The sequence below is a fragment of the Callorhinus ursinus genome, unplaced genomic scaffold (genome assembly GCF_003265705.2).
Source record: "Callorhinus ursinus isolate GAN/ISIS: 27379988/994484 unplaced genomic scaffold, GSC_fseal_2.0 scaffold12, whole genome shotgun sequence".
Classification (NCBI taxonomy): domain Eukaryota; kingdom Metazoa; phylum Chordata; class Mammalia; order Carnivora; family Otariidae; genus Callorhinus; species Callorhinus ursinus.
In genome coordinates, this window is record NW_027397074.1 from 18,148,544 (window position 1) to 18,160,620 (window position 12,077).

At 39.8% G+C, this 12,077-nt stretch overlaps 1 protein-coding gene across 1 annotated transcript; it reads right to left on the reverse strand.

Moving 5' to 3' along the window:
* FAM237B (family with sequence similarity 237 member B) lies at positions 1-2,516 on the reverse strand. Its single transcript, XM_073898560.1, has 4 exons — positions 2,417-2,516; positions 2,255-2,333; positions 1,211-1,336; positions 1-458 (listed from the first exon to the last, which is right to left on the reverse strand). Exon 4 carries the CDS (start codon positions 453-455, stop codon positions 42-44), a length of 414 nt encoding a protein of 137 aa, XP_073754661.1. The 5' UTR covers positions 456-458; positions 1,211-1,336; positions 2,255-2,333; positions 2,417-2,516; the 3' UTR covers positions 1-41.
* Between the last annotated feature and the right edge of the window lie 9,561 nt (positions 2,517-12,077).

A 12,077-nucleotide genomic window follows, 5' to 3' on the forward strand; every position in this document is an offset into this window, starting at 1 on the left:
GGATTAAATATTGAATTTTTAAGACCACTAAACTGCTGTTCTCATAAGTACACATTTAAATTACCTCCTGTTATCTTCTGTGGAAAATCATACTTGGGAGGCATCACCTGTCTTCTGCCCATTCCATGAGATCGTGAAAGCAAGCAGTCTACATACATGTCCCAGAAATCCTGAGCTATACTTAAGAAGACATTGTAGTGTTTGGGCCGCTGAGATTTTTGCAAGAACAACATGAAATTCCAGAAAGCATCCACATTGTGCTGTATCTTGAGTTCCTTGAGATCTATCATGGTCAAAGAGCAAGCATTCCAACACTGGAAATCAATATCTTCTGTGATGCCTGGGCTGATGCTGGCAAGCACCCCCTTTTGGAATTCAAAATCAGCATTAATCAGATTGATTAGCATCATGCAGCCCAGTGGTAGGCAGAACCATCTTCTTGTGACAAAACCCATATTCTATACAGAAGGGGGAAAAAAAACAAGGAATATATTTTTTAAGTTTTTATTTTTATATTTAAATTCAAGTTAGTTAACATACAATGCTACACCGGTTTCAGGAGCAGAACCCAGTGATTCATCACCCACATACAATGCCCAGTGCTCGTCCCAACAAGTGCCCTCCTTAATGTCCACCACCCATTTAGCCCATCCTCCTACCCACCTGCCCACCAGCAACCTTCGGTTTGTTCTCTGTATTTAAGAGTCTCTTATGGTTTGCCTCTCTCTCTGTTTTTATTTTATTTTATTTTTCCTTTCCCTCCCCAATGTTCACCTATTTTGTTTCTCTAAAAAAAAAAGAGGGAATATATTTTTAAGTTAAAAAGAAAATTATTCGGGACGCTTGGGTGGCTCAGTCTATTAAGTGTCTGCCTTTGGCTCAGGTCATGATCCCAGAGTCCTGGGATCGAGTCCCGCTTCAGGCTCCTTGCTCAGCGGGGAGCCTGCTTCTCTCTCTGCCTGCCGCTCCCCTTGTTTGTGCTCTCTCTCTGACAAATAAATAAATAAAACCTTTAAAAAAATAAATAAATAAAAATAAAAAATTTATTCAATTACTTAATGATCTGTTTAAACCTAAAAATTTGTAAATACATACGTATTTGGTTTTGATCAAGCCAAATTTGCCTTCTATGTATTTGTTGGTTTTCCTCTAAGTTGCCGACTCTGGGACCTTCCTTTGAAAAAAATACAGTTACAATTTGTTTACCAACGTTCTGATAAGGTCTTCAGGAGCCACTGAAATCCAAAACATGTTTATGAAGATGTGATGGATTCATTTCATCACAGACTTTTAGAGCTGAAAGAAATCTTTAAAAGCACGTGCTCCAACTTTCTCCCTTTACAAATTAGAAAAATTCTCCTGATATGTCTCAGCAAGTTCTCAGGTCTCCGGTCACCCTATCCAAGACTCCTACCACAACACATTCCAACTAAGGGGATCAGAATACAGTCCATTCTATGTGGAGCCATGAGAAAAAGGTGTTTATTTATTTATTTAATTTAGATGTTACCAGTCTATTAACCCAAATGGTGTTGGATGCTCAAGCACCAATTTTCAAAGTTACTGATGCTTCTTACATTTATTCATCGAAAAATATTTGTTATGCACTGATGCCTGGTACATCCCTGGCTTCTCTCAGGTTGTTCAGGATCTGTTTGGAGAAGATTAACACACACCTGAAGGAGCACGAAGACAATAAAGGTAATATGATCTAATATGATATAGTGCAGGGTCAATGACATTCGGCAAAATCTTGGCATTTTCTAATGGTTCTTTGCTCAAGTTTCCCTGCCAACTGATCACTCAGTAAATTGGCTACATAAGTGGACATCGAGGGCTAAATTGGCTTTGAATTGCCACGGAGCTACTATTCCAGGCTAACATTGGAAATGTCCCTGACACAACCTTGACAGCCGCGGGGGGGGGGGGGGGAATTTGACAGATCCAGAAGACTCACCACCTCCTTACTGATATACCGCTGTCTGACACCTCCCTTAAAACAAGTTAGGATAAAGAAATCAAAAGAAACACATTTAAACTTAGGTTATTCCGGTCGTTTCACATTGTCGAAAACTGCAGATACCCCCAAATGAGCTGAGACTGCCAATTTATGATACGAGTTCTAAAAGAAAAGGACTGGGTGGGGCCTGAGAATTTTCTTCCACAAGAATTTCAGGTTACACTCCTGACCAGTGCCCTCCTCCGGGTCGGTCGTCCGGGCTCGGGAGAGGGAACGCGAGCGCTAATGGAGTACCTCTCTTCCGCGCCGAGGCGCGCGTCCAGCGCGGTGCTCCCGTGCGCTCAGCTCGCTCGGGGTCTCGGGCGGCTCCTACCTGGGAGGAACAAGAGGTCTCAGCGCGGGCACCGGACGACTCCCGGACCTCCCGGCCCCAACCCCCAGCCCAGCCGGACCCACCCCCGGCGGCAGTCGAAAGGCGGGAAGCCGTCCTCGGCGGGCGCCCAGAGCGCCTCGAACTCGCCCTGCTCAAGTGTGTCGGCCCCGCGGCGCTCCGGGGCTGGGAGGCTCGCCGAGGGCGGAGCTTCGGGCTCTGCAGCGAACCTCGCGAGTGGCGCGGTGGTCAGCCCCGCAGCCCGAACCACGCTCCTTTTCTAGAGAAAGAGGCGGCAAAGAGTGGGTGGCCACGCTCCCGAGACCCAGCCCTCGTCTCGCCCACCTTCCCTGACTGGAGACCCACTGGGCCCGCCACGCCCTGCACTGGGTCGCTGCTCCCGTCTTGTACTCCTCCGAATTTCTCGAAATTACAGCGGCTCAGGTATTCCTCGCTCTTTCCCTTCCTCTTTCTGCCTTTCTGTGAGAAAATCCAGCACAGCAGTCAGTCTACTACATACCAAGGGTATTTGCTCCCTCCACCCACCCAGCCTTCCTCCCAATTCTGCTATCCAGAGAAGAACTTTCCTAAGGCTATGGACTCTATTAAAATTAACCTCCTTGATGAGTTCTAACCTCTAGCTAAGTGCCATTTAAATTAGTAATACTAACACATACACAGTTGCAACGTATCTTCCCTTCTACGTAAATAGTGTTTAACGCTGAGAAGAGAGTTTTCCTTAACCTTTGGTAGAATGAAGACTCGGCTCAAGTCCCTTAAATATCTATCTGTATATTGTGCATCAGTCTCAGCCTTGACACATCATTTGGACTACCTCTGTGTTTAAGTCTGTGCCCAAATCCCAATAGCAATCATCACAGGAGCTGTATGGGAAATCAACCCAAAGCTAGTTGCCTTATCCCCACTTACCCTTAGGCAGGTCACCCTTTCCTCATGGGTTCTTCAGCAGGGATGGTGAGACTATGGTCAAACCCAACAGCCCCATCTCCCAGCAGTTGTCCTCCCTAAAGCCCACTTCTCCCAGCCCTACAGCTATTCAAAGCTCCACCCTGCCCTCCTCATCATCAGTGCAGCCATCATTAGTCCTGCCCTGGCAATGCCTTTTCATGTCCCTCCCAACATCAGGACCAGCTCTTCCACAAAACAGAACTGAGAAGTGATTCATTTACCCTGATTAGGTAGAATGCACACAAATCCATCTCACAGCAGATTTTCTTCAGCTCTAGGTTTCCAGGCATTTCAGTCCACTATTAATCATGGACTCTTAAAATTAGCAGAGACATTAAAAATGACCTAATCCAGGCGCCTGGGTGGCTCAGTTGGTTAAGCGACTGCCTTCGGCTCAGGTCATGATCCTGGAGTCCTGGGATCGAGTCCCGCATCGGGCTCCCCGCTCAGCGAGGAGCCTGCTTCTCCCTCTAACCCTCCCCCCTCTCATGTACTCTCTCTCATTCTCACTCTCTCAAAATAAATAAATAAATCTTTAAAAAAAAAAAATGACCTAATCCAACATCCAACATCCCATCTGAAACTTGAACCCCTCCCTCTCCCAAAGAATTCCCCACCCACCAAAGCTGTTGTCCAATTTGACTTGACCTTGGGCACTCCATTCCTATAAAACAAGCAAAGGACACAAACTAGTAATTCATAGAAGAGTAATAACCAAAATCCAGTATATATGAGAAAAGATGTTTGCCGTCAAGGAAATAATACATTGTTTTCTCTATTTAAAGTTTAACAAAAATTGAAGCATTTGATATTATACATTAGCAAATTTTTGAGAAAATGAACACTTTCATATGCTTTTGAGAAGAGTGTCAGCTAGTGAGTATAATCACCATGGAAGAAAACTGGCATACTTTTTTCAATCTGAAAATGATCCAGAAATTCCACTCTTAGTGTCTACCATCAAGTCAATGACAGAAAATATCCACTATACGATTGATTTCTCTCCAGGGTCCACTGCTACATTATAAATAGAACCTGTCTAAATGATGACAAATGTATTCTTTAAATCATTTTAAATGGTTTAAATGATTTAAAAATGATTTAAATCCAGAAAATGAAACCTCCAAGGAAAGAAGGTAAGAGAGGAGAAAGAAGAAGAATCAGAGTAAGGAAAAGGGGAAAGAGGAGAAAAACAGGAGCCTAAAAAAGTGAGATATGGATAGTAAACTTGGAGTTTGTTAATTGATAAATACATATGGTAAAAAGTGAGATAATAGATATTGAATTTACCCTTTGTAAAGTTGTTCAATATGTATGGTAAAATTTCTTGGGTAATTTCTAAATGACAGAAATAAGGAACACAACTTTTGAACAGGTAGAAAATAAAAACTGAATAAGAAAAACAGATTGATATGTGAGCAGTGTAGGTGGTCTTGCTCTGTGCTTCGCTGTAGGCTGCAATTTTGTCCTCTGAGTCATGTGGGGTTGGATGATTCTTCTCCTGATTCTAACACAGCCCACTGTTACAGTGAGCTGGCCACTCCGGGCCCTTCCTCCTGGAGGATCCAGAGAACTTCCAGACGTAGAAGGCAGCTCTACTGCTCTACAGAGGAGTGGGATCTTTTCAGCCACAAAGCCTATTGTTGAACCCCTACCCCTTAGGTATGGTGCTGACTCTGCTCTCTTGTCTTTATTAGACTGACGGAGTCCCTGGGGGGCTTAGTGGAGAGCCCATTGCCTGGGAGCTCCTGGACCACCAAAAGTCAACTGGCTAGCGCAGAGCCCCCAAGCACCTTCCAGACCATCCATCTAGAAGGGTGTGGATAAGATCTCCCTCCACCAGCTATAACCTTGGAACACGGCACTAAGCATGTCCAGCCAGGTGTCAGAATCCTGGGCAGGCAAATTCAGAGCGTAAGTGTTATCAGAACTTGAAGGTCTTCTCCATCTGGATGTTCCTTGTCCTGGATGAAGAGCCTGTTTAATACACACATGTGAATGGGTTGCCTATAACTGCAGGATGGAGTGATGTCACTCTTCTCCTTGGGTTCTGCTGTATGCTTTGCTGTCCTTGGCAACTGGACGTTGGCTCTGATGTCTTGGCTCTTAGATGGGGGTTTGTGCTTCACGTTTAGCTGCTGGAAGATGGTGTCATTTTCATCCTTGCTTCCTCAACATCTGCCAAGAGTTCCTTCATACTTGGGTGTCTTATTGTCACTTTATTTGGTGTTCAGCGTCTCTTCCATGAGAACTTGTCTGTGTGCAGCTAACAGTTGAAGCAATGTGTAGGTTGGCTGTAGAAAGGGGTATGATGGAGTAGTTAGTATGCAATTCTTATGTTTCACATGTCAAAGTCCTTTCTTCAACATAGTGTATATGTGCATATATTGGTCTGAAGGGGGCAGTAGAACAGCAAAGCCTGCTCAGGACATGGAATGATGGCTACTGTGTGGCGTAAATGAATTTTTCTCATGAAATAAAATTGAATATATATTTTTTAAAAAGAAAGAAAAAGGGATTAGCAAATAGGAACTCAATTCAGAAGGCAAGAACAGAGGGGGGGAAAGCATAGAGAAAAATGACAAGTAGAAAGCATATTTAAGATAGAAGAACTAAATCAATAATCACAATAAATACACATGGTCTGAACTTGTCAATTAAAAGAGGAACGATATGGTTAGATTTTAAAATTCTGCTATATGCTGTTAAGACAAGATACACAAAAAAATAAGGACAGGGAAACTTGAAAAGAACAGAAATAGATATACCATGCAAATGTTAATTTTTTTAACTGATACAGTTTTATTAAAAAAAATAAAAGAAATGATAAAGGAGAAAAAAGGAATACTGTATAATGATAGAAGATGCAATTCAGGAAGAAGATACAAATATTCTAAATTTACATACAGTTCAACATAGCCACAAAATACATAATGCAAAAATTGACAGAAGTAGAGGGAAAATTGGAGAAACTCACCATCATAATGAAAGATTCAACAAACTTTAGGTTAGAAAAACAAATAATTACTAAAAGTATAGATGATTTGAACAACACAGTTAACAAGTTTATATAGAACCATGAAACATACAGTTAGAGAACACTCTCAATAGAAAATAAAGTAAGTCTCATGGACATAAAGCAAGTCTCAACAGATTTAAAAACTGTTATCATTCAAATTTTGTTACCTGATCATGATATAGAAAGTTTACAAATAAAAGCAAAAACATAAATTTCCATATGTTTAGAAATTTAGACAACAATGTTTTTATTTATACAATAATCTTATTTAATAATAAATTTTAAAATAAATTACAGGGGTGCCTAGATGGCTTTTGATTTCAGTTCAGGGTCCTGGGATCAAGCTCTGCATACAGCTCTGCATTCAGGAAGCAGTCTGCTTCAAGATTTTTTCCCTCTCCCTCTACACTTCCCCCTGCTCTTGCACTCTCTTTCTCTTTAAAATAAATAAATCTTTAAAAAATAAAAATAAATTATAATGGCAACCATAAAATATTTAGAACTGTATAATAATAAAAATATGGCATATCAAAACCTGTGAGAAGTCATTAAAATCATCCTTAGAAGGAAATTTACATCTTTAAATTCTTGTGGCAAAAAAGGAAAACAGGCTGTGAATTGATGATACAAGGAACTAAATTTAACAGTTCGAAGAGAAATAACAGAATAAAGACCCCCAAAGGATAAGAGATTTTATAAAACTACACATTAATGAGCTAGGGAAAAAAACAGTTGATTCTTCTTAGAAAGAATAATAAAATAGACAACCTCTGTTGAGACTGATCAAGAAAAAAATGAAAGAAGGTACAAATAATATTGGGAGAAAAATGGTATATATCTTATCTATACATATAAAAAGGGATTAAAAAGATATGTGACCATGAAGAAACATGATATACCATAAATTTGAAAACATAAATGAAATTAAAATATCCTTAGAAAAATATATTTGTAAAATTCATATAAGAATGCAAAACCTGAGGGGGGTGGGAGGGATGGGGTGGCTGGGTGATAGACATTGGGGAGGGTATGTGCTATGGTGAGCACTGTGAATTGTGCAAGACTGTTGAATCACAGACCTGTACTTCTGAAACAAATAATACATTATATGTTAAAAAAAAAAAAAAAAGAAGATAGCAGGAAGGGAAGAATGAAGGGGGAGAAATCAGAGGGGGAGATGAACCATGAAAGACGATGGACTCTGAAAAACAAACTGAGGGTTCTAGAGGGGAGGGCGTGGAAGGATGGGTTAGCCTGGTGATGGGTATTAAAGAGGGCACATTCTGCGTGGAGCACTGGGTGTTATATGCAAATAATGAATTGTGGAACACTACATCAAAAACTAATGATGTGATGTATGGTGATTAACATAACATAAGAATGAAAAAAATAATAATTAAAAAAAGAATGCAAAACCTGAATAGTCAATGACATTTAAAGACCTTGAATCTTCCCATTGGAAAAAAAAAGTCAAGCCCATATGATTTTACACTCAACTTTCAAGGATCAAATATTTCCCGAAAATTAAAAAAATTATAAAACCGCTAAATTCATTTTAATATACCAAAGTGAGAACATAGTGTGAACAAGAGTAAAGGCACAAGCCCATCTCACCAATAAGTATAGATAAAAAATCCCAGAAACCCCTCGTTGCCTCAGTTGGTACAGCATGGGAATCTTGATATCCTGGGTTATAAGTTTGAGCCCCACATTGGGTACAGAGATTACTTAAAACTCTTAAAAAGAAAAAATCCTAAACAAAATACTAGCAAACCAAATTCAGCAGGATTTATAAAAACACGTACCAGTATCAAGCTAGGATTATCCTAGGGTTGCAAAAGTAATTCCACATATGAAAAATCAATTACTGTATTCACCATATAAACAAAGTAAAGGAAGAAACCACTTGATAAAATTCAACACACATTCAAGATTAAAAAACAAAACAAAATGAAATGAAATAACCCTTAGCAAACTAAGAATAGAAGGAAATTTCCTTAACCTCATATCCACCAAAACCCTAAAACAAGTATCTTTCTTACGGTAAAACATTAAAAACATTCTCTTTTAAAGCAGGAATTAGGGGCACCTGGGGGCACAGTCGGTTAAGGGTCTAGTTTGGGCTAAAGTCTAAGCTCAGGGTTGTGAGATCAAGCCCATGGGGCTCCTCCCTCAGTGTGGAGTCTGCTTGGGTTTCTCTCTCCCTCTTCCTCTGCCCCTCCCCCTGTGCTCTCCCTCTCTCTCTCTCTCACTGAAATAAATAAATCTTTAAAAAAAATTCGGAACTAGGGGCGCCTGGGTGGCTCAGTCATTAAGCATCTGCCTTCAGCTCAGGTCATGATCCCAGAATCCTGGGATCGAGCCCTGCATCGGGCTTACTGCTCAGCAGGAAGCCTGCTTCTCCCTCTCCCACTCCCCCTGCTTGTGTTCCTGCTCTCGCTATCTCTCTCTCTCTGTCAAATAAATAAAATCTTTAGAAAAAAAATTAGGAACTAGACAAAGAAATAATACAATATACGTAAAAAAATAAAAGAAGATAGCAGGAGGGGCAGAATGAAGGGGGGGAAATCAGAGGGGGATACAAACCATGAGAGACAATGGACTCTGAAAAACAAACTGAGGGTTCTAGAAGGGAGGGGGGTGGGGGGATGGGTTAGCCTGGTGATGGGTATTAAAGAGGGCACGTTCTGCATGGAGCACTGGGTGTTATATACAAACAATGAATCATGGAACACTACATCAAAAACTAACGATGTAATGTATGGTGATTAATAAAACAATAAAAAATTTAATAAAAATCCCACCTTCTAGGTTAAAATGACAATTTGTGGCTTGGGCAAGTTACTTAATGTCTTTGTGACACTGTTTCCTTATTTGTAAGACGGGGATGAAAAACAAACCTGCTTCATAGGGCTGTTTAGATAATTAAATATTTATAAAGTGTTTGGAACAGTGCCTAGCACATAGTAACCACGCTATATATAAGCTTTTGTTTAAAAAAATAATAAATTATATCCACAGACAAATTAAATTAACAAGAGAATTTTGTAAGGTTCTGTAAGATTGCTGGATATAGGATCAATCTACAAAAATCCAATGCATCTCAATATATGAGCAACACACAGAAAATATAAATCAGATAGAGGGGTGCCTGGGTGGCTCAGTTGTTAAGCGTCTGCCTTCGGCTCAGGTCATGATTTCAGGGTCCTGGGATCGAGCCCTGCATCGTGCTCCCTGCTCAGCAGGAAGCCTGCTTCTCCCTCTCCCACTCCCCCTGCTTGTGTTCCCTCTCTAGCTGTGTCTCTCTCTGTCAAATAAATAAATAAAATCTTTAAAAAAAAAAAGAAAATATAAATTAGAAAAACAGGTGCTATTTACAATAGCAACAAAAATATAAGGCATTTAGAAATAAATTTAACAAGGGCATATACATCGTTTATGGAAATTTTTAAAAATTTGAAAGATATTGAAGAATCTAAATAAAAATAATGCTAATATATGGTGTATAAAGATATCCATCTTCCCTGAGTAATATATAAAAAATTCAATCAAAATCAACAAGGTTAATGAAAAGTTATTCTGAAAGTTGTATGATAATGCAAAGATCCAAGATAACTAAGATTTTCCTAAAGAACCACAAGAAGGAGAGAGACTCACTAGTAATTAAACAGGGTGTTCCTGGCTCAGGAATAAATAAATCAACCAGTGGAGTAGATTAAAGAGCCTCAAAACAGACCCTACACATTTATGAGACTGTGTATGTAACATAATCAGTTTTGTAGATCTGTAGGAAAACAGTGGCTTTTCCAGTAAATAAGGCTAGGACAGTTGGTTATCCATATGGAAAAAATAAAAGTGGATTCCTACCTCATTTTATCACAAAAATTAATCCCAGGTAAATTAAGAATTCAAGTGTGAAAAGCAAAGCATTCTAACTTTAAGAGAAATTCAGAAGAGTATCTGATCTTGAGGTTGGCAAGGATTTCTTATACAAAATACAAGTAGTGCTAACCATAAAAAAAATTAATACATTTAACTACATTAAAATTACTGTTCTGTTAATCACAACACATCATAAGCAAAGATAAAAGATAACTATAATCAGGAGAAGATAATTACACTACATAAAACTACAAATAGATTAGAAATAGGATCCAAGATCTAAGAGTCTTCCATGAAATCAATAAGTACAAATACCATAATAGAAAACCTAGCAAAAGGCATAAAGAGGCATTTCATAAATAAGAAAGCATAATGAATGAATGCATAAATATACTCATAACCTCAATACAAGCAGGGAAGTGCAAATTAAGACCACAATCAGATATGAACTAATACCTATAGAACCTAAAGAAGTCTAGCAACATCAAGTACCGGTAATCATATAAAATATCTTAGTCAGGGTCCTCCAGCAAAACATGGGAAAAAAGAGATATGTGTGTGTGTGTGTGTGTGTGTGTAACTTTACATATTTAAAAATTTATTATAAGGAATTAGCTCATGTGATTATGGAGGGTTGGAAGTCTCTTGACCTGCTGTCTACAAGCTGGTGACCCAGGAAATCTGGTGATGTAGTTTCAGCCCAAGTCCAGAGGCCTGAGAACCAGGAGAGCCAATGTGGGTAAGTCCCAGTCCAAGGGAAAGAAAAAAACCGATGTCTCATCTCAATAAGTCAGGCAGAGAGAGTAAATTCTCCCTCACCGGGCCTTTTTGTTCTATTTAGGTCCCTAAGAGATCTCCACCCACTCTGGAGAAGGCAACCTTCTCTGCTCAGTTTACCAAGTCAAATATTGATCTCATCTAAGAACACCCTAATAGACTCACCCAGAAATTCCATTTGACCAAATTTCTGGATACCCAATGTCCCAGTCAAGCTTACTCATATAGTTAACCATCACATGTAGCAACAGGGACCCTTACACAGCTAAGAGGAGCACAAATTCATTCAATTAGTCTAGAACACAAACTGGTACTATCTTCTAAATTTGAACAAGCACATAACTTAAAATCTTTTCACTCCAAGAGTATATCTTGAAGAAAGTCTTACATGTGGGCACCAAGAAACTTACACTAGAATGGAATGTTGTTAGCACCGTTCATAAACGCAGAAAACGTGGAAATAATCAAAATGACCATTAACAGGGGCGCCTGGGTGGCTCAGTTGGTTAAGCGACTGCCTTCGGCTCAGGTCATGATCCTGGAGTCCTGGGATCGAGTCCCACATCGGGCTCCCTGCTCAGCGGGAAGTCTGCTTCTCCCTCTGACCCTTTCCCCTCTCATGCTCTCTCTCTATCTCATTCTCTCTCTCAAATAAATAAATAAAATCTTAAAAAAAAAAATAAAAAAAAAATGACCATTAACAGGAGAATGGATAAATTAACTGATATGTTCTCATACTGGGATGTTATTCAGTAGTGAAAATGAATGGACTCCAGGGACGCCTGGGTGGCTCAGTCGTTAAGCATCTGCCTTCGGCTCAGGTCGTGATCCCAGGGTCCTGGGATCGAGCCCCACATCGGGCTCCCTGCTCAGCGGGGAGTCTGCTTCTCCCTCTCCCTCTGCCCCCGTCTTGTGCTCTCTCTCTCTCTCATGCTCTCTCTCTCAAGCTCTCTCAAATAATAAATAAAAACTTAAAAAAAAAAATGAATAGGCTCCAGCTATACTCTTTATAGATGAAAAAAAGCAATTTGCAGAAAATACCATTTTTATAAATTTCAAAGACAAGCAAAATGAAACCATATGTTCTTTACAAATACATA

Excerpts from the sequence above, each read along its gene's own strand:
- FAM237B (XM_073898560.1), bottom strand. The coding sequence starts at position 455 with ATGGGTTTTGTCACAAGAAGATGGTTCTGCCTACCACTGGGCTGCATG.